This window comes from Tympanuchus pallidicinctus, unplaced genomic scaffold (assembly GCF_026119805.1).
Source record: "Tympanuchus pallidicinctus isolate F22 unplaced genomic scaffold, pur_lepc_1.0 scaffold36, whole genome shotgun sequence".
NCBI classification, from domain to species: Eukaryota; Metazoa; Chordata; class Aves; order Galliformes; family Phasianidae; genus Tympanuchus; species Tympanuchus pallidicinctus.
The window spans coordinates 1,128,031-1,154,062 of record NW_026294754.1 but is presented as its reverse complement, the minus strand read 5'-3'; the positions used below and the strand labels follow the sequence as shown (position 1 = coordinate 1,154,062).

Genomic DNA, 26,032 nt, shown 5'->3' with positions numbered 1-26,032 from the left:
TGGAATGGAACTCAAAACATTTGTGGTTTGGAACGAGCATTTGTTGAATATTAAGTGTACTGTGTGTAAATAGAGGGAGGGAGCTCGACTGCATTTATTGCATACCTTGACTTAAAAACTCCTAGCAACTAGAGCCAAGCAGCTTGGAGCAGCTTGTTTATTTTAGCTAACAAGTTGGTACAAACAATATGGTTTACAGCGGGCTGAGAGCTAATAGGAGATACAAATGTTTACAGCATGCATAGACTAACGTTTGTTGCATAACTTGAGCTAATTGGAAGTTGCATAACAAGGTAAAACAGCATAACAAGCAGGCTGAGCAGTTCTGTGCACCTTGTGCTGACAGCACACAAAAAGTCCTCATGCCATAATACAGCACCAGAATATAAAGACAAATTGGTAGTGGTTTGTCCCAGGTTGATATCTAGCCATCATCCATCCATCCATCCATCCATCCATCCATCCATCCATCCATCCATCCATCCATCCCTCCATCCATCCCTCCATCCATCCCTCCCTCCATCCATCCCTCCCTCCATCCATCCATCCATCCATCCACCCATCCATCCATCCATCCCTCCCTCCCTCCATCCATCCATCCATCCATCCATCCATCCATCCATCCATCCCTCCATCCTTCCCTCCATCCATCCATCCATCCCTCCATCCATCCATCCATCCATCCATCCATCCCTCCATCCATCCCTCCCTCCATCCATCCATCCATCCATCCATCCCTCCATCCATCCCTCCATCCATCCATCCATCCCTCCATCCTTTCCTCCATCCATCCATCCATCCATCCATCCATCCATCCATCCATCCATCCATCCATCCATCCCTCCATCCTTTCCTCCATCCATCCATCCATCCATCCATCCATCCATCCATCCATCCATCCATCCATCCATCCTTTCCTCCATCCATCCATCCATCCATCCCTCCCTCCATCCCTCCATCCCTCCATCCATCCATCCATCCATCCATCCATCCATCCATCCATCCATCCATCCATCCATCCCTCCATCCTTTCCTCCATCCATCCATCCATCCATCCATCCATCCATCCATCCATCCATCCATCCATCCATCCATCCCTCCATCCTTTCCTCCATCCATCCATCCATCCATCCCTCCCTCCATCCCTCCATCCCTCCATCCATCCATCCATCCATCCCTCCATCCCTCTCTCCATCCCTCCATCCCTCCATCCATCCATCCATCCATCTATCTCTATTGCTGGCTGGTGTCCCTCTGGGGTGAGGGCTGCAGGTAATTGAGAGCATCCAGATGGGGAGGAGCTGTGCTCATTGCCACTTGGTACCACGGAGTTCCCCATCACCTTCTCTCAAAGCATAAGTGGTTACAAAGGGGTTTTGTTGCAGTTAGCAGACATGAGGTGTGTTCACATGCAGAGACTGGCGTCCCCAGTTTAACCTTTTGGTGCGACCCTTCTCTGCTCATGCTTTTGGTTTAGAAGTGTGTCTGTGCAGCTTCATTTAGTGAGAAATCCTCTTCTCTGTTGGACAAGCATTCCTAGAAACATTGTTTTTTCCCTAAGGAAAGGTTAATTATTAATTTAAAGTTATTGTTCCCATGTTCTTACAGCTTTAAAATCTACAAACCATAGTATAAGGGCAAAAGGAAGCGCCTTCCTAGGACCAACAGAGGGTAAAATGCCTGTTTCACTCATCCTGAAACCCTAAAGCCAACGAAGCCTTCTCCCTTCAAACCTCCATAGGCACTGCTTTTGTAAATACTTAAAGAATTTGGCTCAGAGCTTGCAAGGTTTTGTCTTCTAAGTGTGCTGCTGGTTGGTGGATCAATCTCTGAACTTCTTAAATGAGAATCTTCACCAAAGCTGAGTGGTGAAGTTTAATAAATCTTTTTTTGTTCACAATTTCTTGCTTATGTGATCATCATTTACATAGATGTTAATCATTGACCTAAAGGCTGGTCGCATGCAGCAATGGGAACCTCTCCGGGCTGCGTGGTGCTGGCCTTTCCCATGGGAAATGTTTCTCCATCCTGGATCCATGTATGCAGTAAACCCTTATAAAAATACATTTCACATAATAAATTTTACTCTGTTGGCTTCTCTGCTTTTTCAAAAATCACATTTATTCCAAACAGACATAAAACTGATGTCTCACAGAAGCAGCTTCGTTGTTTGAATGTTTTAGAGTCACCTTTTTGGTCAGTTTCAAAGGAGAAATTTAGGTGCATTTAGGTGGTCAGCAGAATGAAAGTCACACCTAGAGATCTGGTGGTTTATTTTCTGACTTACTTACTTACTTTCTTAATCACAGCATCACAGAATGATTTGGGTTGGAAGGGACCTCAAGGATCATGAAGCTCCAACCCCCCACCAATGCAGGGCCACCAACCTCCCCATCTCACAGCAGCCCAGGCTGCCCAGGGCCCCATCCAAGCTGGCCTTGAACACCTCCAGGGATGGACGGGGCATCACAGCCTCTCTGGGCAGCTGTTCCAGCCCCTCACCACTCTCTCTCTAAACAACTTCCCCCTGACATCCAACCTCCAGCTGCCCTCCCTCAACTCCAAACCATTTCCCCTCGTCCTCCTGTTATCTGCCCTTAATAAAACGAGAGCGTGTGATCTGGGGCAAGGAATGAAATGTCATCCTGACCCATTTCTGATTCTCACCCTTCTGTTTCCACAGATCATTAAGCTGAAAGCAGAAGCCCGTCTCGATCTCCTGAAGCAGATCGGGGTCTCTGTGGATACGTGGCTAAAAAGTGCAATGAACCAGGTGATGGAGGAGCTGGAAAACGAGCGCTGGGCCAGCCTGCCCTCGGTGACCAACAACGGCTCTGCACACCTGGTATGGCCCCATCCCCTCCCACTACTTAAAGGGAGCTTCCAAGCAGAGGGGGAGCGACTTTATACATGGTCTGACAGTGACAGGACAAGGGAGAGTGGCTTTAAAATAAAAGAGGGGAAATTTAGGTCAGATGTGAGGAGGAAGTTCTTTACTCAGGGGGCAGTGAAGCTCTGGCACTGCTGCCCAGAGCTGTGGATGCCCATCCCTGCAGGTGCCTGAAGCTGAGGATGGGCCCTGAGCAGCCTGAGCTGTGGATGGGGGGGATGAATGACCTTCAAGGCCCCCTCCAACCAGAGCCATTCTGTGATTTGAGGTGTGCTAAATACCTGACTGCACCTCTTGGTGCAGCTCGGGCTGCCCAAGGTCCCATCCGTGGCCGTGGGCACCTCCAGGCATGGGGCAGCACAGCTTTGGGCAGGAGTGCCAGGACCTCACCGCCCTGTTTGAGCTGATTTGAGTTCCATGATATCTGTGATAGGATGCTAATGGTGTGTAGTAGCAGTTTTCCCTTTCTTCTCCCTTTTCTCCACCTCTTCCAGCTCCTGCTGGGCACATTGGGTGCTCCCATCCCTCTGCCCTGCAGCCAATACCATCCCCCTACCATCAGCAGGAGGTTGCAGGCTGACTCCCACATTCCCCTTCTACACTTATGTAAGCTCCTGTATGTAAGAAGGAGCTGCTGCTGACCTTGGCAGGCCAGGCAAGGACAAGCTGTAGATGGAATTCTTAGAACTGCTACAGAAATTACATTGGGTGCAATCATTGCTGAAATCCTGTGGCCGGAGACGAGCAGCACTTTCACTTCAGCCTTGAAGAGCAAGCAGGCAGCAGTCAGTGCTCCAAAGGCAGCTCTTGCTGTCCTCGTGTCACAGTTTGTGCTCTCAGTGAACTTCCAATTAAGCAATGGAGGCGAGGAGGGCAGCCCTGATGGTTTGGTCCCTCTGTATGGTGCAGTACTCAGAAGGAGCTGTATCTCCTTACACGTCCAGTTGGTTGACTTTCCAATAGAACAGTGAAATGTAAAATCTTGGAAAGGAATTCTTTCTTTTTCCTGCTCTTAACAGCCCCCCAAAAAGTTGATTATCATTTTGAATTTCAGTGCCATCTGGGAAATACAGCGCTGCTGTTACACGTAATGTAATTGAGACCTTTGTGCTGCTTGCAGGACATCAAATGCATTGTAAATATGGAATTCATTTAAAAAGCAGGAGAGAATGGTGTTTTTATGGAGTTTGTGCTTTGTTTTGCCTTCGCCATGACTTCCAACTGCCCACTTCTAAGAAACATTTCTACAGTAGAATTGCAGCACTGCAGAGCCAAAAAGTTCATAGAATGGCCTGGGTTGCAAAGGAGCTCAATGCTCATCCAGCTCCAAGCCCTGCTGTGTGCAGGTCGCCAAGCAGCAGCCCAGGCTGCCCAGAGCCACATCCAGCCTGGCCTTGAATGCCTGCAGGGATGGGGCATCCACAGTCCACAGCTCACAGTTGGTTCCTGGAAGTGGATATTTCAAAGTGTGAGGGGCTGTGGCATCTTCCAGCCTCTGGGTTGCTGGTTCCTACTGGTCTGAATGTCACTGGATAGCAGCCTGCATGGAACAGAGTGTAGATTGCAGAATCAGCAGTGGAGGCCTTTCTGGGGTCCTTCTGTAGGGAATTCTCATGACATTTTGGCATCTATTTTATGCTCCTCAAAGTTGGACAGCCAGGTCAGACCTGAGGTGGTTCAATGTCTGCATCTTCAAGGACAGACAACCAAAATATACTGAAAGAGGCATTTTGGTCTCCCTTCTCATGTTAGCACACTCGGAGCAGATGTTTCACAACCAGCTCTTCATGGACACGATACCTCATTCCACAGTGCATGTCAGCTGGGACAGATTGGACTCGGTGACCTCAGAGGTCTTTTGCAAGCTTAGTGATCCATGATTCTATGATACAGACCATGCACAGGGAGGGCAACAAATGCAAAGTGTTGCTTGGCTCATTTTATTATTGCTTCATTTATTTTTGTTTGACGTCTGCTTTGCCTTCACATTTAAGTTGATGAACCTTGCTTTTAATAGATCAATGCTGATGCAGAGAAGGAAGAAGGTGAAGAGTTTGAGGACAGCATGGATGTTTTTGATGACAGCAGTTCTAGTCCTTCTGGTACTCTTAGAAATTACCCTCTCACCTGCAAAGTCGTTTATTCCTATAAGGTTTGTGATATTATTTTTCTCTAAAATTTCTGTCTGATTAGAAAAACAAATAACACAGTGAGCACATAAGAGCTGCAACTGATGAGTCGTTGGGAGAAACATGGAGCTGCAGTGCAGAACCCACAGTCTGTGTGAAGCTGAAGCATGCAGAACAGTCCTGCCTGCCTCCTTGTCCTGGAATGCTGAGTAGCAGCTTTGCTGAAAAGCCACATTTGTGCTCTTTACCTCTGCTAGTGCTGCTGGGGCTGCTGTGAATCACAGCTCTTCCTTACCAAAGGCAGCTGCAGGCAGAGGGTGGAGTAATGAGGGCTACCAAGGTAAATTGGGCTCAACAGGCTGGTGGTATCCGAGCTGCTTCCATCAGTTCCCAAGGGTGAAGAAAGCGGTCAGAAGAACCCTCAAGTTCAAGTTTGCTACATCATAAGAAAACGTTTGCATTTTCTCTTTTTCCTGTTACGTTTTTCAGGCTTCTCAGCCAGATGAATTGACCATAGAGGAACACGAGGTACTGGAGGTGATTGAGGATGGAGATATGGAAGACTGGGTTAAGGTATTGCTTTTTCTGAGGCTGTTTTCAGTATTACTTTTTAGAAATCGGGCTGTGGGACAGAAGCCCTGAGCAGGGCAGGTAGAGCTGAGCTCCTCTGGTCTCCTTGATCTGCAGGCACGGAATAAAGCTGGCCAGGTGGGCTACGTCCCTGAGAAGTACCTGCAGTTCCCAACATCCAGCAGCCTGCTGAGCATGCTGCAGTCCCTTGCTGCACTGGACAGTCGGTCCCACACCTCCAACAATTCCACAGAGGCTGACCTGGTGTCGGGCAGCCTGAATGGAGATTCCAGTGGTGAGTGTTCATTGAGAATCACAGAATCACAGAATCACCCGGGTTGGAAGGGACCTCAAGGATCATGTAGTTCCAACCCCCCTGCCCAGCAGGGCCACCAAACATCCACATTCAGATCAGGTTGCCCAGGACCCCATCCAACCTGGCCTTGAACACGTCCAAGGACAGGGCATCCACAACCTCCCTGGGCAGCCCGTTCCAGGCCCTAACCACTCTCCTTGTGAACAACTTCCCCCTAACATCCAACCTCAATCTTCACTCCTGAACAGGAGAAACAGGAAATAGTGAGTAAAGCTTGCCTTCTGCACGTCAGATTTGGATGTGAGAGTTTCTTATTTTTGACCTTTGAGTACAACTGTTCTTAATAACCATCTCTCTAATTGCAAGAATCAGCATAATAACATACTTGGCTAGCCCGTAGATTAACTAAACTAGAGAAAACTAAACTAGTTTGACTCAGCAGTTTTGTATACCATACTTGTTGGCTTCTCTTCCTCAGGCTGGTGCTGATTATCCTTCTTTTTTTCTCTATCTGTCCGTTCCTCAGTCTGTTTTGTGAAAGCACTTTACGACTACGAGGGGCAGACCGATGACGAGCTGTCCTTCCCAGAAGGAGCCATCATCCGCATCTTGAACAAGGAGAATCAGGATGATGATGGCTTTTGGGAAGGAGAATTCAATGGGCGTGTTGGGGTGTTCCCATCGGTGTTAGTTGAAGAGCTGACAGCCTCAGAAAATGGAGAGACTCAGTGGATTGGAGATATTCAGGTATGTGAGGACAGGAGCTGTTGCTTGGGGCATTTTCCTGTAGGAAATCCAACTTGTACACCCCAACCCCTCTCACTCCTAGGTGAACACTGGCAATCTGGAGCTTTTTCTTTGGCTGTCCATGTCCTATAAGTTACCAAACTGTGGTGCAGATATCAACCAATGTGGGAGATTTTGCAGGACTGGGAAGATCTGCTGTTTCTTCAGCAGATAAAAAGCAACCAATTGAAAAAAGACAAAAACAAAGAGTGCTTACCTTTTAGCTTCTTACCCAGCCTAATAATTGGCAACTGATGTGTTTTGGCAAACGTAACACATTTGTGAATAAAGGGAAGTATTTGAGTACAAAGGAAATGAGCCAAGGAGAAAATTCTGTCTGCTTCTTGCAATGAATTTGTGGCACAGAGTGAAACATCAAACAGAACCCAGCAAGCAGAGAACTGTGGAGCTCCCATAGCCCTAATGTAGTGTTTTCATGCTTAATTCTGGTCTGTGTCTTCTCAGCTTTTGGGAGGGAGAACTGCAGGTGTTGTAGTACAGTCATTTCTGACACATGCTTTTACTGCCTTGCAGTTCTGTAACCTTGCATTTCATTAGAAAATCAGGCACATTCTCATCTCTATCTGTGGTGCTGGGCATTGGGTTTCCACATGTCCTGCTGACATTGTCCCACTGTTTTTATTCTTTGAGACCCTTAAAAATGAGGAGTATATTCAGCTGCATTCCTGGATGAGCTCAGAGCTTCTCTGCTCTGACCAAGCTTTGCTTAAGTATTGGGCCTGTTGCTGGTAACCAGAGAGACATTCACAGCTTGACAGACACCACATGCACTCACTGTGGGTTCAGGGTTAAGGGTTACCCTTTTGGCTTAGGGTTAAGGGCTACCCATTAGGTATTATTAAGGATTAAAGGCCACCCTTTTGGGTCAGGATTAAGGGTTTCCCCTTTGGGGAAGGGTTAAAGGTTGCTCCTTTGGGTTAGAGTTAAGGATTACCCACTTGGGGTGAGGTTAAGGGTTACCCATTTGAGTTAGGGTTAAGGGTTAAAGGTTAGCCTTTTAACTTAGGGTCAAAGGGTTACCATTTGACTTAGGGTAAAGGGTTACCCATTTGGGTTAGGGTGAAAGAATTACCTTTTGAGTCAGTGTTAAGGGTTACTCTTTCGGGTTAGACTTAAGGGTTGCTATTTTGCATTTCCTTCTCAAATGGACCCTGGCACTTCTAACAGTTTTTCTCTAGGCAAAAGTTCCAGGCATACTGTTGCCTCAGAAGGCTTCCCATGCCTCGGTGTGTGTAAGGAGCTGGGCTTTCAGCAGCACCTCTCTCCATTCCCAGGTGTCCCCCACCCCAAAGCCGAATCACACCCTTCCTCCGCTGCCGCTGTACGACCAGCCTCCCACCAGCCCCTTCCACAGCCCGGACAAAAGAGGCTCCCAGTACTTCCCCAGGTCACCATCGACTAACGGTGAGTGTTGTGATAGTGTAAGAAGCATTTCCTGGGCTGCAGTAGGAAGGGCAGGCAGCAGACTGGAGGTGATCCTTCTCCTCTGCTCAGAACGGTGCAGCCTCCTCTGCCCAGTGCTCACTTTGCAGTAGGACGCATTGATGTGGTGGCCGAGCCCAGGGATCTGTCATACAGAGGAAGGCTGAGAACTGGCACTGTTCAGCCTCAGGAGAAGGCTGTGGGAGGAAGGTGATCACAGAATCATGGAATGACAGAATGGCCTGGGCTGCACAGGAGCACAGCGCTCATCCAGCTCCATCCTGCTGTGTGCAGGTCGCCAAGCAGCAGCCCAGGCTGCCCAGAGCCACATCCAGCCTGGCCTTGAATGCCTGCAGGGATGGGGCATCCACAGCCTCCTGATCTATCAGTTTGTTGCAGGGAGTTGGACAGGATGACCATTAAAGGTGCCTTCCAAAGCAAAATTCTAGGATTCTCTTAAACAGATGAAAGAAGTGGAGTCGTACTCAGGAGTGAAGGGACAAAAAGTAACAGGAAAAACTGAAATACTGAAAATGCCACACAAAGATTTTGCTTTGTGTTTTTATTGAGAAGGTGATCAAACATCGGAGCAGGTTACCCAGAAAGATTATGAAGTCTTCATCCTCAGAGATGCTCAGAGCACAGCAGGACGTGGTCACAGACTGCATGCTGTGGTGGAGCCTGCTTTGGGCTCAGCAGTTGGATGGGTCACCTCCCAGCCTCAGCCTTTCTGTGATTCTAAGCCACACTCAGAGACAGAATGAGACTCCTGAAGGGCACCAGTGTTGTGTAAACACTGCTTGTATTGTAATACATACCACTAGCAGAGAAAATACTTTGTGCATTACCCCTTCAAAGTCGGCCCATAGTATGTCATGAATCGTGGAATCATTAGGGTTAAAAAAGATCTCTCAGATCCCCACCATGCCCACTACCCACATCCCTCAGTGCCACATCCCTCAGTGCCACATCCCTCAGTGCCACCTCCCCACAGCTCTGTGACATCCTCAGGGATGGTGACCCCCACGCTCCCTGCGCAGTGTCAGTGCCTGACTGCTCTTTTGGAGAAGGAATTCTCCCTGATATCCAACCTGACCCTCCCCTGGCACGAGGCCATCACCTCTCATCACTGTTACCTGGAAGCAGAGGCCGACCCCCCCCTCACCACAACCTCCTTTCAGGAGTTTGAGAGAGCTGTAAGCCCCCCTGAACCTGAGCAAGAGAAGAAAACGTACTGAGGAGTGCTCAGTTCACATTTTGGTATGTAGCCACCACTCAGCACTGATTTGCTGTTGCTTAACCCTTTCAGAAAACAGCTTCAGCTCGGAGTCCCCTGGGTTCTCACAGCCTCCACGACTTCCTCCTGAAACTTCATACGGCAAACTGCGACCTGTAAGTTTCGGAGCTGGGTTTCTGTTGATGCTGTGGGCCAGTTTGTACCTTTGTATCCCCAGCCTGGGGAGATGGGGGCACTCAGAGCACTGCAGTTCCTGTGCCCTGGGGTTCAGCACCTGCTCGTTTGGCTCTGGGTGTTCTGCTCATCCCATGGCTGCCTGCAGCAATACAGTGTGACAGAATTATGGTGTGAGGAAAGCTCTGTCCACACCCCTTTGGTAATACTGCAGATGTGTGAGAAAGCTATGGGAATAGTGAGAGCTATTTGAGATAAGTGGGCACTGGAACAAAGCAAAGCTGCTCTTGTTCAAACAGTGAGTCCTGGCTGGGTTTACAGGTGACCTTGAATCTTATCTGTCCCCTTTTTATCTAAGCTGCCCTTCTGTATCTGCCTTTATGGTTGTAATACCTTCACGCCTCTTTTCACGGATGGTGAAATCTAACCTGGGAGGAGGATTTTACATCTCTTCTGTAGGCGTCAGTCAACAAACTTACAGCAGGCTTTGGGAGATTACTTCTGTTGTTGCCACATGAATTACTGCTGTGCAGAACGACAGAAGAGCTGGGGAATAAGTGTCAGAACAGTTTAATGGTATGATTTGTACCATTGCTTTTTATCCAGAGGCTGAGTTCCCAGCCACACCACGTGCTGGCTGCAGTTGGACATCACATGCAGTTACATTTTGGGGTTACGTTTATTTCCAGACCTCTTGACTTAAGGATTTTGAATTCAAACTACTTAAGAGTGATGTCCCCTATCTTTTGTGCTGCCTTTGCTGCCTAGACGGGGACATCTAGCCAGAAAAGGAGGGGCAACATTTCATCACTTCAGTCTTGCAAATCTTGCATCTGCTAGGATTAATTCTGAATTAAGGATGGGCACTTCCAAAGTCCTGCACCAAACTGCACTAAGGTGTAATGTTTGTATTCTCCTAGCATTTTTAATGAATGAAATTGCAGGAGAAGCTTTGTTTAGAATGAATGAATATTCAGAATATTCCAGCAGTCAGCAAGTTAGCTTTATTCACTGCGATACCCAAGGCAGCTACATCACTGCATCATTAAATATTGAAGGGTGGAACAGAGGAGTTGGAAGTGATCTCAGTCTCTGGTGAAATGACTGATTCAGCTCTTTCATTTTGTAGATTTGAACTGACTTTGTGAGTAATATACATTTCTATGACATGTATAATATACTACAGCAGTCGCATGTCTCAATTTAAAGCATTTCTCAGTGCTGCATTTTAAATACGTTTCGTTTTGAAAGCATTGTGAAGCTTTTTGTGGTGTTCGTCCTCACAATTCATGTTCTTCATAGCAAGTCACTGTGGTGCATTCTGACAACATGTGATAAAAGTCCTCCACGAGGCACCGCTAAAGCTTCTGTTGGTGCTCCATCAGAAGCAGTGGGAAAGGAGTTGATGTGGCAGAGCATAAAAATAGCACTGGATTTCAGGTATATGCCACTGAGGTCAGCAGTTGATTAAATATAAGTAAGCTGCTTGTTCCTCACAGCATTCCTGCCACTGCCAGCCCATGTAAGGTACAGGTGTGGTGTCCAAAGCCCACCCTGTGGCTGAGCACCACGAGGTCCATTGGTGCAGGTGGAGGGGCTGGGCTTTTCCCCCTCCCTGTTCACCTTCCATCCACGGTCTGCATGTTGGCGTCGAGTCAAGGGCTGAGCACAGGGCTGCACCTCTGTGTGAGCTCAGAAACGCTGAGTTTTGTGGTGGTTCTGGCTGTTGCAGGTGCGAGCAGCTCCTCCACCCCCAACGCAGCAGCAGCACCGCCGGCCAACAGAGAAGATTGAGGACGTGGAAATCACGCTGGTGTAACGGTTGGACTCGTTCCGCAGTAGTGCTACAATCAAGACCAAACCCGGGATTTGGTCGGTCTCGTTTTTAGGCACCTTTGCATGATGAAGACTTGGAATCGAGCGAGAGACAGGGAGGATTTGGGGGACGGTGACGCGACGGACTCCTTCCCACGCTCGTGAATATGTTGTGCCTTTTTTTGTTGTTTCGCTTTCTGTACATCATTCCTCCTCTCTTAGCACAAACCCAGCAGCGAGCGGAGGATCGGCACCGGGCAGCTTTTCTCTCTTGGCTGAAGATGGTCATTTTTACACGGAGGCTGAGAAGGAGCCTCTGCTGCAGTCACAGCGCCCTTCCATCACGTGCGTTAGTACAGTATATTACTGTTGCCATAGGAATGTGCTAAAGGCTGTCCGCTCTTCAAGTAGCATTGCTTGTCTGATTAGGCATTAATCAGATCTAACGGAGTGAAAAAGGGAACTGAAGAATGAGTGTAAGGAGAGGCTGGCTCCTCTTTAATGCCCTCGCGGAAGGAAGAAACAGGAAAATAATCTCATAGGTAAGGGAAAGTGATGCAGATCATACAGCGTTAATTACAGTAATGCACACCTCTTCAATAATTAACAGTTAAGCAGAACTAAATGTTCTTTGTATTAATATTTATGCAGTACATTTAGTAATAGAGTATCTAATACGGAGGTGCTGAATTAGTAGCAACATCTTGTTCCATAGCATAAACCGACCGGTAGACAAGTGAGATTTTTGTCTAGATCTGGAAATTGAGCTTCTTTTTTTCTTTTTTTTTTTTTTTCCTTAGCAGATTTTGGGGGTTTTGCTTTTGAAGTCTTTGGCTCACTCTTACCCCAGTTACCGCCGCGTGCTTTTCTATCCCACGTTAGCGTGTATCTCTGTCACCAAACCGGCTGGCTGGAGTTCGGTTACGCATTGCACACCTGCCATATTTCTGTTCTGCATTGGAGAATCCCATAGCATTGAGCCCCAGGAGGAGCCTCGCACAGCTGCAGAGCTCCCTGCTGTCTGCAGACCTCCAGGCTGCTGCTGGGGCTGCGGTCCCGAATTCCTCTCTCACAACAGAGAGGATATCAAACGACTTTCAAACCTCTGGAAAGGAAACTTGGTTTTTTGGGGGAGGAAATGGGAGAAATGGTCAGAGGAGAGGGGAGGAGCGGATGAAAGCGGGTTGTTCTTCATCTGTGAGCAGCGAACTGTTGTTGGAAGTGCAGCACCCATCGGATGCAAGCTGCAGGCATCACAAGGCTGTTTTCCCTTCTGTGAATTCTATGAATGCCTTCTTTACGTGTTCGCTTTTTCCTACGCCAGCAGCAGTTCTGCCTTTAGCTGAGTTCCAAGGGCTACTCTTTGAGGGCTGCCTTCACATCAACCATCCAGCCAGATTTTCTCCTCCACTGCGCACCTCCTGGGAGCCCCGTCTGGGCTGCATCTCCAGCTCTGCCCTTCTCCTTCTCCAGCAGCCATTGGGAGAAGAAAGCTCCTTGGTGGGTTCTGGAGCCGCTGACTGTCCAGTGAAGTCTTATTCTTTCGCACCTCTCGTCCCGTTGATCTGTTTGAGGTCTTTTTACGTGTTTATCAAACTTGTTCTTAAGTTTAAAGAAAAAAACAAAACATGTTTTTATTAAGATTTAACTGTTGGCAAAAACGTCGGAAGCTTCACAACGCAGGAGAAAAGCAAAGTCTTGCCATAGTGCCCACCTTCCATCCCTTCGGCCAGTTGTTTTCTGCGTGTCCTCCATACGCGGACTTTCAGACTTCAGAAAAGTGTTATTTAAAGTCTCTTTAGTTGTATTTTAAAATATTTTCTGCAAGAGCTGCTAATTTTATTTAAAAAAGGAGAAAAAAAGAAAAAAAAAAAGAGAGGAAAAAAGTTGTACAAATATGCCTCCTTTTAACTATGATTTCTTCATACAGGGCATGCATTCGACGTCTCATCGTGTACAGCGTCAGAACACCGAAAGCATCGGTGCAAATGCTTTCTTTCTATCGGCTGTAAAAAGTTTGTATTTATTATGTATAAAAAGTTGAATAATAAAAAAAGTGGGACTAAATCCCCGGCGTTGCCCCAAGATGAGGCACTGCTGAAGGCCTTTGTAGAGTCACAGAGGTTGGGAAGGACCCCCGAGGTCATGCAGTCCATCCATCCCCCAGCACCAGCACTTCCCACTACACCATGTCCTTCAGTGCCACGTCTCCGTGGTTCCTGAACCCCTGCCCGGATGGGGGCAGCCTCTTTTCCTTCCCATGTGTTTTTCTGGGTATCCTTTTCTGGTTTATTACCCTTTTACGCAGAAATTTACATCTTTTGCTTTTGATCCACATACTAAAAGCAATCTCAGATGGCATTTCGAGGTGGTATTTATACGAGGAACAAAACGATGCCGGAAACAGAGACCCAGCAACAGAGCTCCAGTTCTCAAAATCGCTGCTTGATGGCCTTTATGCCATTAGGATCATTGCATCAAGGGGAGAGGGGCTGATCATAACTGCCCCCTGCAGTTGTCCCTTCGTGGTGCTGACTGGCCGTTGTGTGAGGAGCCCTTCCCATGCAGCACACAGCTTACACGCTGATCCTGTTGTGCTGTGGCACTCAGTGCTGTTCTCCTATGCAACCACCGGTGCCAGGCTCTCTCCTTTCAGTGTCCCTGTCCCACAGGTGAGTGTTGTTCCATTAGGTGAAGCCTGGGCTTTCAGCAGGCTCTCAGCTGAGCACACGGCAGCGCGGTGCTGTTTGAACGCCGCTTGGTGCAGGGATGCAGCACTGTTGGCCCCAGTGCATCTGTGTTGGATTAATCTCCAGTCTTCCTCCCCACCCGTTAGCCTTTTTTACTGAGCACCTGCAGCCTCTCCCATGGTGGAATCTCAGCTCTTTATATCCATTCACGCTCCTCCGAAGGCGCTGTCCTGCCCTGCTGCTCGCACCTCATTCCTTCCTGCAGTTTCCCATTCCCCCATGTCGTGCCACAGCTGGCGCCCCGCAGCCAAACGCCTGTGCAGGCGATTGCATCAGCGCTTGTGATCTCCAGGAAAATGAAAATCTCTTCCTCCTGAAGTGCTCTGCTCATGGAAGCAGCCTTTCGTGGAAGCGTTCCCTGCAGCGCGGCGGGCGATGCTGCAGAGTTGCCCCGTTGTTCCTCCAGTTGCAGATCCACAGGAGGGTTGGAAGGATGTTTGCTGCCCGCTGCTCCCCTGCACCTGGCTGGGAGGTGAGCTGGGGAGTGCAGAGATATTGGTTCCAAAGCCAGAAGGAGAAAAGAAGGGATAAACAGAAAGAAGAGCTGCTGCAGCCAGGGATGCAGCAAATGAGCCAATAAAACACGCAGAGAGGAAAACGCTGACGTGCTGATTGTACCAAGCAGACTCGCAGTGCAGCCCGGGGGGATTGAGCATCGTAGATCTGGTGGAAGGATCACCACAGCACAGGAACCTCTGCATTGCAGAAGCACGGATTGCATCCAGAAAATGCACACACTGCAGTGGCACCGGGGAGGTCGTTTAGTGGCACTGAGCTGGAACAGATGAGATTTCTGTGGTCTGCAAATAAGCACAAGAGTCGCTCAGCAGTTCAACTCAGCAGCATTTGTGCGTGCAGAGACACCCAAGGTCAGGGGCTCTGAGCTGCGGGTGTCCCTGTTCACTGCAGGGAATGGGAACAGATGAGCTGAGGGCCCCAAGCGCTCTCCAGCTGCTCTGGTTCTCCTGAATGCAGTGCTGTGGCTGGAGCTGCGTGCTGGCACTGCTGCAGGTGGAGGACATGTGCAGTGCTTGGACTCAGACCATGGCTTTGCCTCCACCTCATGGCTCCATCTCAACCTGTGGGATTTCACTGCAGTGGAACGCGCCATTTTCATTCTAAATCCATAATGAGGATGGGAATGCAATTAGTTGGCTCATTGGAACGCCCAGAGCACTGCTGGCACTGCCCAAAGCTTAACTTCAGCTCTGTGATGAGGTGCCATTCCATTTCGAACTCTTTTCTTCCAGTCCCAATTTTTTTACCTTCTTTTTTAAAAAACAGATGTTTTGCTTGTTTTAGATTTTGTTTTTCTTAATGCAAATTCGAGAACAATCGCTGCAAGGGACATTTCTGCTCTTATGTAATTGGCTTTGTCTGTGCAATGGCTTCTCTTTTTTTTTTCCATCATTTCTTAAGAGACAAATGAGCTCCCAGGCCGTGGTGCACTGGGAATGCTGATAGCAGCTCCTTAAATCCCACTGCACAGCTGTTTGTCTTCTCTGGGCTCAGCCGAGTTCTGCAGAATGGTCCCAGTCCAGCTTCACCTCTGCGTGATGGGCAAATTACTGCACTAATGAGCTTCTCCTGGAGAAGGGCCTCAGTACGGGGGAAGGACAGAGGGAGGGCAGTCTGTCTGCAGGCGCCTGCATGTGGGATGATGGCTGTCAGGTTGGATGTCAGGGGGAAGTTGTTTAGAGAGAGAGTGGTGAGGGGCTGGAACAGCTGCCCAGAGAGGCTGTGATGCCCCTGTGATCCCTGGAGGTGTTGGAGGCCAGCTTGGATGGGGCCCTGGGCAGCCTGGGCTGCTGTGAAATGGGGAGGTTGGTGGCCCTGCATTGGTGGGGGGTTGGAGCTTCGTGATCCTTGAGCTCCCTTCCAACCCAAACCACTCTGTGATGCTGTGAGGACTTCACCACCACTTGTGAGGGACTGCAGCAGAGAAAGGCAGCCGAGGTCGCGTCGGTAAATCCAGCAGTGCCATCTCCTTTAGCTCAGCAGCACGCCGTCAGTGTTCTGCACTCGTTGGCTTTTGGCTGCTGCTGGCTTTGCAGGTCTCCCTGCATCTTAAATCAGCGCCGCTTCCCTCCATGGCCACGCGCTGGGCTCTGCTGGGCACTGCTGGCACAGCACCCGCGGCCACTCCTGGCTGTCGGCCTGCTGCAAAGCGCCCTGCTGGGTCCCAGCAAACCGCTGCTCTCACATCTCGTGTTCGCTGTGCTGGCAGAGCTGTGGGGATGTAACAGCAGAGAAGTGCTGCCTCTGCTGTCGGAATGATGGGAGCTAATCCGAGGATGAGGGGACGGTTTATTGATTCAAAGTCCTGGCCAGACGTAGATGGAGATAATTCTAGGATGTAGGGGTATTATTCCTACTGAAAAGCGGGCTTGTAAATTGCTCTCATTTATTTATTAGCCTCTGCAAAACAGTCGTGTGCTACTGCAGCTGGAAGGTTATGTAGAGACGTGAGTAGCTGTGATACTGAAAATAAGAGCTTTCTGGGTGGCAGTCATCTGATATTTTTGCTGAATCTGCTCGTTTCCTACAGCAAATAGCCACTAACACCGGATTCAGCTCTCTTTCCTTAAAGATAATTAAAAAAAAAAGGACAATGTGCTGAGTTTTCAGCTCTGCTTTAGCATTCCGGTCAGGTATCTTTTTGCTCTTCCTTGCAAGCTGGTTTCTGAGGGCTCAGGTTAATGTCCTTGAAAATAACCTTGCGCTCAGGCTGGCTGCTGTGTCATCGCATCCGTCCCCATGCAGGCAGCATCCTGCCCGCAGTGGCGGCTGATGGGGGCTGTCCAGTCTGGCAGACCCGAGTTACCACCAGCAGATAACATGCTGTGAAGGGCTGGCTCGGCCCTGAGGCTCTGCTGAGGGACAGGGCTCAGAGTTGTGTCAGTGCTCAGCCTTTCCTCGTGTTCAGGGCCGTTGGAATCATAGGCTGGTTCAGTTGGGAGGGGCTGGATCACATCCCAGTATTGGGGGACGGGATCGGATGATCTTTAAGGTTGGAACTGAATGGTCTTTATGGTCCAACCCAAACTATTCTGTGCTTCTGTGGTTCTACTTTCCACCCTTCAGAGGTGTCATCCTCTCGGACGGCTCCGTGAAGTGCAGAGAGTTCAGCATCTCTCAGGCAAAGCAAATGTTGCTGATTTTTGGTCCTTTCAGTCCTTGCACGCTATTGCTCCCCGTCTGGAATCTTCCACCAGCAGCTTTACTTTCATTCACCGTATTGCAGTCGGGTTGGGATGCACCCTGCTCCTCTCATGCCTCAAACAGGGAAAATCCTACAGCCTCCAAATCCCCAGGCTCCCATAAATAACCAACACAGTCTCTTCCAACCCAAGCCATCCTATGATCCTATGCCAACGGGTTTCAGATCTTTAAAGCAGTGCATCCATCTGGAAGGTGGCTGCGTGCCTGAGTCGAGGACAGCAGTGGCTGTAGGTGCTGCATGTTTATAGAGGCTGCACTGGCAGTTAAATTGCCTCAGCACGGCCAACTTGCTGTCACCCAGCCTCAGTGTCTGGTGTTTGATGGCCTCATTATACACAGGCTGTCGATTCGGCTGCTGTTTTATCCGGGGTTTTGGTCATTCAGCTGTAATAGCATGAAAGGAGGGGAGGTTTCCACGCATCTGCAGCCAGCGAGGACTTCATGGATACAAGTGCAGCGTGCTGCTGATCTGCAGTCCTGCGGCTGCTGGCTGCCTTTGCAGGGCTGCACTGAAGGAGGGCACGGCCTGCTCCAGCTAAATGAAGGAGGGCACGATCACCGAACTGTAGAGCCATAGAATCATAGAAAAGGTTGGAAAGGACCTCCAAGGTCGTCCAGTCCCACCCCGGCCCACCCCCATCATGTCCACCCTGTCCCTGGATGCTGCATCCGCATCTTTTCCAGCGGAGCTCACAGCATCCCTTGGAGGATCCTGACCTGATGACTGAGCCCTACAGCACGGCACCTCTGGCTCTGCAGAAGTTTTGCTCCCACCATCGTGCGACACAACCGTGGGCAGCTCTGTGGGAGGAAGCCAGGAGGAGAAACCCAAAGGATCCCATGCTGGCTGCTTTGTTCACCACTAAAAAGAAGGGAAACGGGTCGGTTCGACACCCCCTGCCTGGCATTAGCAGGCAGTGCCCCACAGGGAGCCTCCAGTCTCCAAATTACGTGGCACGTCAGTCCTGCTGGAGCTACGGCCAGGGCTGACGTTTTCCATTACCAGAAGGGAGGGTGGGGAAAAGTATTTTTACCCTGTATTTATAGACCTGGCCGTGATGCAGTGTTTCCCAATCTCTGGGTGAAGAACAATGGACAAAGAGCTTTGTGTTAAGGCTGCTGGTTAGGAACAACAGGAGCGAGGCTCCTGTGGGGAAGGAAAAGGTGAGTAATAGGGGCTGTGCTGCATGTGGGGAGGGAAATGTGTTGGAGAAGCATCAGTGCGATGGGTGAGGAACCACTGCAGCACTGGGTGCCGCATCCCCGGAGGTGTTGGCACCCAGCCCACAGCAGGGGGTTGGAATGGGGTGGGCTTTAAGGCCCCTTCCAACCCAACCATCCCATGATTTTATGGTAGAACATCACACAGAGCAGCGTGCAGGGGAAACCAGCCTCCTCCTGCCCTCGGCTTATTTCTCCTGAAGCTTGAAAGCTGATTAAGAACCACTTACTTACGCTGATGGGTTTCAGATGATACCAGCAGGGCACACTGCTCTTCTCCAGCTGCCCATTAAGGTTTCAATTTACGGACCTCGCACACAGGCGGGTGAAGCTGTAGGGCCAGGGTGTGAGCTGCTGGAATGACCTCTGTTAGCAGCCAGGCAGTTCATTAAATAATAAAGAGCTGAACAATTTCCAGCTAAACAGCACACCGAGCATCCCTTATTTCATTTCCTGTTTTTTAAAGGAAGTATAAATGATTTACTAATGTGCCTTAAGTCCTTTAAGTGAATTCAGGCAGCGAAGCAAAATCTTGTTTAGCGGGGCAGATGCCCAAAGGGAAATGTCTGAGTGATGGACCTGTTTGTGAACAATTTATCAGAGTTAATGGGGGAATTTAATGAGGCCAGCTCTCCAATCAGCCGGGCTGGTGGCTCAGGCTCCCGTGCTTTGGGAACAATTAGCAGATGAAGCTCAGAGAGGTTGTGGTGCAAAACTTCCAACGTCACCTATTTGAAATGGAGGGGTGTTGATCATAGAATGACAGCATGGCCTGGGCTGCAGAGGAGCACAGCGCTCATCCAGCTCCAAGCCCTGCTGTGTGCAGGTCGCCAAGCAGCAGCCCAGGCTGCCCAGAGCCACATCCAGCCTGGCCTTGAATGCCTGCAGGGATGGGGCATCCACAGCCTCCTTGGGCAACCTGTGCCAGTGCCTCACCACCCTCTGCCTCCAAAACTTCCTCCTCACATCCAACCCAAACCTCCCCTGTCTCACTTTCAAGCCATTCCCCTTGTCCTGTCACCACCCACCCTCACACACAGCCGTTCCCCCTCCTGTTCATCCGCTCCCTTCAAGCACTGAAGGCCACCATCAGGTCTCCCTGCAGCCTTCTCTTCTCCAAGCTCCACCTCCCACTGCTGCTGGGAGGTTTGCTGGACTTCATCCTCTGTACTTTTGCCAAAAGAAGAAACAATAAATCCTCCTGCATGTGAAATGTTTCCAAAGCCCTTATGAATGTGATCCCCACTCCCTCTCCTCCCTTCCTCGCTTCCACTCCATCTCACCCAGCTCCATGCCCGCCCCAGGATGCTCCATAACCAGCACTGGGACATTGGTCAGCATCTTTAGCAGAGCTGTTGGAGCTGTGAGGGTCTGGACCATAGAGGAGATGTGGCAACTCAGCTCCAGCAGTAGCAGCTGCTCTGACTGCAGCAATTAACTTCAATACTCTTGCAATACAGCTCCCATTTGAGTCAGACACTACGAACCCTTTACAGCCGGTGTTGCAATTCATCTTATCTCTACCTGAATTACTTTCCGGGACTGGGCTCCACTCATTTAACACAAGCTATCTCATCTTGTCCATCTCTGTCCTGGGGTTTATTTTCCACAGCCACTTGCTGAGAAAATTCATCAACTCGGTGGTGTGCCTGATGGAATTGCTGGTTGGAGGGGTGGGGATTGGGATGTTTTTCTCTCCCTGGCCTCCAGCTGCTGTACAAAGAGGCGGTGAGACGTGGGCTTACCTCGGAGCAGTGACCTTGGCCTTGTTCCTTGGTGTCCCAGCAGGGTCCAGGAGCACTGGACAGCTGGGCTGTCCCTCTCAGAAGGTGACAGATCTATTTGGAGACAGCAGTGTCCTGTGAGCACGAGGCTGGGGGCATTTGGCTGTTGAGTCTCGTGCCACATCAGCTGGGCAGAGCTGATGGAAGCAGGACTGATGGTGTGCCTGAAGAGGCATCCAAGCAATAGGCAGGGCGCCCTGTGTCACTTGGGCTCAAGTTAATCTGCTTTGTTGCAGTGAAACCCTCTGCAAGGAATTTGCTGAGCACCTTCCTTTAGGAAGGTGAAGAGAGCTTCCGTCCTTGGGTTTTTGCATACGTGATCCTTTCCTCTTTCCTCTGTCCTTGGCTTTCTGTATATGTGATCCTGTCCTCCCAGCATCACGCGGCCGCTTTGCTCTGTGCTTCATTTCCCACAGCAGACACTTTCCTCCAGGACGGCACCATTACAGGAATCACAGCATCACAGAATGGTTTGGGTTGGAAGGGAGCTCAAGGATCACGAAGCTCCAACCCCCCACCAATGCAGGGCCACCAACCTCCCCATCTCACAGCAGCCCAGGCTGCCCAGGGCCCCATCCAACCTGGCCTTGAACACCTCCAGGGATGGACGGGGCATCACAGCCTCTCTGGGCAGCTGTTCCAGCCCCTCACCACTCTCTCTCTAAACAACTTCCCCCTGACATCCAACCTCCAGCTGCCCTCCCTCAACTCCAAACCATTTCCCCTTGTCCTGCTGCCATCTCCCCTTGCACAGAGCTGACTCCCCTCCTGTCTGCAGGCTCCCTTGAGGCACTGCAGGCTGCACTGAGGTCACCCCGCAGCTTCTCTTCTCCATGCTCAACAAGCCCAGCTCCCTCAGCCTGTCTTTGTAGGGAGGTGCTGCAGCCCTCTGCTCATCTTGGTGGCTCCTCTGGACCCTTTCCTCTGGTCCTCCCTCTGGGATTGCTTCCTCTGTGCTCAGAAACACAGCCAGGAACTGACTGACATTGGTGCTTCCCCTCCTCCTCCACCCCTCTCCTTCCCCCCCCAATTTAAATGATGTGGTTTTCCAGCAGCACCAGCACCAAGATTTCTTTCTGCCAGGGGTCCCAGCCCTTGGTCCCCATGTCAAAGATCCAGGAGTTTTCAACCACAGTGGGGCTGTGGCACACAGTGCCATTGTCCCTCCTTCAGCCTTGCTCCGCTGCTGTGGAATGGGGGATTTTAGGGACAAGGGATTTTAGGGATGGGGGACTTCAGGGATATGGGATTTTAGGGCCATGAATGCCCTCCATCACCCTATGAGTTCGAGGAAAGGAGGTTGTTATGCATCCTCAGGGCCGGAGCTCAGAATAGAGACCACAGTGAGAACCTGCTTTCAAGGGTTGATTTGGGGATGTGCCAGAGTGGGCTCAAAGCCTTAACTGAGGCTGTCACAATCCCCATATAGCACACCAGGGCTCGTTTCTGCAGTGAAATAACTCAGGAGAAATGGGCTCCTGCTGAGGAAGGGGGAGGTTTCTGAGCTGCAGCCATATCCAGGGAGGTGATGGGGTCTGTCCTGTCCAGAGCCTGCTCACACCGGAGCATTGCGTGGGGTCCAGCAGCATCTCTTCGATTCAGAGCATTCTTTTGCCACGTGAAGGCAGCAGCAGCAGCAATGGCAATCGCAGACCTTTCCGAGCACGAGGTTTGCTGCTCATTTCTGCCTTTTGCCAACGCGCAGGGGAAGCACAAAACCTCCAAACCAGCTGGGAAAGTCGCCGGCTGTCCTGGCCCCGTGGCTGCCGAGGGCTGCCAGCCCCTCCGGGAGGCTCTGAACCAGAGCCAAGTTCCTGGGGAGAAAAAACACGGGGACACCGGCTTAATGGAGCCTGCTCAATGGCCTCGGGCTGCCATAAACCACGTCTCTGTCTGGGCAATGAAAGGAGCGGAGAGGAGGGGGCACAGCTTCCCATTCCCCTACCTGCTCCGAGCCGGCCTCCCCTGCAGTGCAGCGGGGAAATCTCTGCATCCCTCTGTGCATCCCCCCCGCCTTCCTTCCTCGCAAGGAAGCTAGGAGGGCTTTCTGCCCTCCTGCTCGCTTCAGGGGACCGCCCGGTGCTTGGGCCAGGGCTGATGCTCTGGGGACACAGCCGAGCGTTTTCCCTTCGGCTCTGCCGCCCCTACGGCCTTCCCCCAGCAGCCAGACCTCGGGGACAAAGAGATCTCCTGTCCCCGCAGTCGGGCAGCCCCTGCCCTCTCGTGGCCGGCTCTGGGAACGGGCAGCGGTGCTGCGGCCCCAAGAGCAGCCAGCCGCGCTCCCCGCTCCCTCTGTTCCCCAAAACCTGAGCGACAACCCCCCCTCTACCCCCCAATCCCTTCATGGGGTTTAGGTGCAGCCCTGAGCTGCAGCTGGGAAGCCAAATTGGAGCTCTGCGTGCTGAGAGGCGCAGGCTTTTTTGGGGAGGAATCCATCCCCGTTCAGCCGCGAGTAACATCTCCACGTCTTCACCGCTCATCTCCGGGAGCCGAGGGAGGAATCCCACGTTGCTATTTGTGGAAGGGACTGAAATACCGGCTGCAAAGGCTGCAGCTTGGAGCCCGCTGGCTTAACCCTGCTGGGGGGAGACGGGACATTCCCTGCTGCCCAGCACCAGTGAGACCACTGCTCAGAGCCAGGGTGCAGCCCGGCCCCGGCTCTGCTTGTTGATGCTGACCCCAAAATGCTGATACAACACATACTTTCTCCTTAATAGGGCATAGAAAAGGCGATGCACAACAGGGCCAGGCTTTTTGTTTAGCGCTGTGCCTTCCCTTGTTTTCACACGATGCAAAAATACATTGGGTCATCCTCTGCTGGATGAACTCAGCCTAAAAGAAGGATCTCTGCAGGTATTTCCTGCTCTGGAAGTGTGTGGGATCACGGTGGAAAGCAGCGAGTTGGTTTTCTTTTTAGGTTAAGGGAGTTTTCCCTTAAACACAGATTTCAGAGCCTGGTTATATGGCGTGGGGCTCAGATCCCTGCTCACAGATGTCCTCAGCTCCTGGCCGTCCATGTCTGGTGTCACCCAGGATGAAGACCTCAAGCACGGATGTCTGCACAGCTTGGCTTGGTGCTACCATGGCCAGTGCTGGTTCCCCACAAGCCACTCCATCCCTGAACCCCCCCAGCTTTGTGGACTTTCAAGCAAGGCATTCCTGTCTGGGCTCAACCCCCTTCAATCACAATTTGTTCTCCTCGGTGCTCACAGGCTGTCCTGCAGCAGGGAAGGGAGCAGAGCTTTAAATAGCCAGCCCCAAAATATGTGTGTGTTTGTGTTGGATCCGTTTTGGAAGCTGGTTCACAGCCGGGCTCCAGAAACAGCAGAGTGGGCCAGCAAGGGGGGGGAGGGGGAAGGCAGGGGTGAGGGAGGAAGGAGCAGAAGTCCTATGAAACTCTTTGTTGCCAGTGCTGACTGTGCTTAGGGAGGAAGAAAAGAGGAATACCTTCCTCAGAGCTGAGACTTCTGCTCATCTCATGTCTCAGCGCTGAACTGGGGAAGGCTCCCCTACACACATTCACTGTTGTTTGGGTTCAGAGCAGAAGTGCTGTGATCTGTGCTCACCCACAACGTATTGACCGGAGGATCTCTTCATGAGGTGGCTCCCCATCCTCTGGGTGAAGTCTTGGTGTCCATTTATGATGTGTTAACAAGGGATCAGCACATTTTTTGCCTTCCAGACATGAGCATGTGTCCAGGGATGCAGATGGAGAGGAGCACAGGAGCTGACACACTAGATATCCCAAACAGGTATTTCTGTGCATGTTCCATCAGCCCAGCCCGAGCCCTGGGCCCACAGTTCTCCCCAGCTCCATCCCTGGTTGACCTGGTTCCAGCCTGGCCACAGCCTCCATTCCTGTGGGAGAGATCAGGTGGAAACCAATGGAGCTGCAGCTCTGAATGTTGGCCAAGAAGTCCTTGTTGAGAATGATGCTGTAGAGAGTGTAATTTGCACTGGGGGAGGGGAGAGGAGGAGAGGAGAGGAAGGGAGGGGAGGGGAGGAGAGGAGAGGAAGGGAAGGGAGGGGAGGGGAGGGGAGGGGAAGGGAGGGGAGGGGAGGGGCAAGGAGGGAAGGGAAGGGAAGGGAAGGGAAGGGAAGGGAAGGGAAGGGAAGGGAAGGGAAGGGAAGGGAAGGGAAGGGAAGGGAAGGGAAGGGAAGGGAAGGGAAGGGAAGGGAAGGGAAGGGAAGGGAAGGGAAGGGAAGGGAAGGGAAGGGAAGGGAAGGGAAGGGAAGGGAAGGGAAGGGAAGGGAAGGGAAGGGAAGGGAAGGGAAGGGAAGGGAAGGGAAGGGAAGGGAAGGGAAGGGAAGGGAAGGGAAGGGAAGGGAAGGGAAGGGAAGGGAAGGGAAGGGAAGGGAAGGGAAGGGAAGGGAAGGGAAGGGAAGGGAAGGGAAGGGAAGGGAAGGGAAGGGGGACCACTGAGGTTGCTGTATTTTTGCAGTTTGAAAGTGAGGATGAAGTGCGAGAACAGAGGGAAATGGGAACAATTAGAGCAGGAAAGGGGGAATGAGGGACAGGGATAACATATCCTGCTGTGTTCCTCCTGTCTGGAGTGATCACAGCCCTGTGCAAAGAGTGGGGAGAGAGGCTGAAGGGCAGAGGGTCCAGGAGAACAACGTTGATGTGGGCCTGGAGAGAGGGGAAGGAGCTGGTTGAGGGCAAGGCGTGATGGTTGAACACAAAGGAGCCAAGGAAGGTGCGTTTAGTGACAGCAAACACAAATCTCTCACTGGCATCTGGTGGGTCTGCAGAAGCTCTGTCTCGGTGCTGTCCCCACCATCCCTCAAATCTCCAACGAACGAATCCCTGGGGAAGAGGGGAGGAAAGCGAGCCGAGCGAGGAGCTTTTCTCACCCTGGAAGCTGCCTCCGCTGACATCTAGTGGCAGAACAGCTGGATCCTGCAAGCACTGCTGCCCCCACGTTGGTCTCTGCACACAATGCTGGGGTGGGAACTGGAAATGAGTTTTACCAGTGCTGCACTGGTCATACTGGTATCTCCTGCATGGCTCATGAGGCTACGTCTCCCTAAAGCATCAAAGCAGTGCTTTTAAAACACAAGGTCAAGCTGACCCTAGGATCCCAGAATCTCCAACTGGTTTGGGTGGGAAGGGACCTGGCAACCCCTTCCTCTCCATGGGCAGGGACCCCTCCCACAGCCCAGTGCCCACATGAAGAACAATTTCTTCCAAATGTCTTCTGTCAATCTCTTTTAGTTTAAAGCCATTCCCTTTGTGCTGTCACTACACAGAGTGTCTCCCCATGACAGAAGCCATGTTGCTCGGAAGAAATCTAGTCCAGCATTTCTGTCTGGATCCAGAAGCCCAGAGGAAAAAAGGAAAATACAAGAAACCTCTGTGTAGCAACCGGCCACCTTCCCATACCTTCATCTGCTCTCTGTGGGAGGACTGCAAGCAGCCAGTCCCTGCCCATCGCCTTGGTGCCTGTGTGGGCTGGCAGATCTCGATCACATTTTTATCTTTCCAACGTTGTGCTTCGGTATGACTCACATAGAAGTGCTCCCAGACCTGTGAACATCCCCGTTGCCCTGCTCTGATCCAGTCCCAAGCCTACCCTGGTAGAGAAGGAGGATCAGATATGCCTCTCCTGATAAATCTTAGTAGTTTTTGGCATGGCGGTGGTGAACAGAGGCAGAGAAAAGAAGTAAAACCTCTGAGGCTTTACAAAAGAAGTCT

The 26,032-nt window shown here is 50.9% G+C and overlaps 1 protein-coding gene across 3 annotated transcripts in view; it reads left to right on the top strand.

The window, feature by feature from the left end:
* The window catches only part of FCHSD2 (FCH and double SH3 domains 2), a 131,052-nt gene extending 106,778 nt beyond the window's left edge, over positions 1-24,274 (top strand). For 2 of the 3 annotated variants that reach the window (XM_052699283.1, XM_052699284.1), the window contains 8 exons: positions 2,684-2,845; positions 4,908-5,042; positions 5,509-5,592; positions 5,707-5,884; positions 6,432-6,652; positions 7,987-8,116; positions 9,444-9,526; positions 11,278-13,427. In XM_052699283.1, the coding sequence (XP_052555243.1) occupies positions 2,684-2,845; positions 4,908-5,042; positions 5,509-5,592; positions 5,707-5,884; positions 6,432-6,652; positions 7,987-8,116; positions 9,444-9,526; positions 11,278-11,364 (1,080 nt within the window). In that variant the 3' untranslated portion in view covers positions 11,365-13,427. Of the gene's footprint in view, positions 1-2,683; positions 2,846-4,907; positions 5,043-5,508; positions 5,593-5,706; positions 5,885-6,431; positions 6,653-7,986; positions 8,117-9,443; positions 9,527-11,277; positions 13,428-24,019 lie in introns of those variants that run through there. The other variant, XR_008210301.1, reaches the window with a different exon arrangement.
* Positions 24,275-26,032: the final 1,758 nt, after the last annotated feature.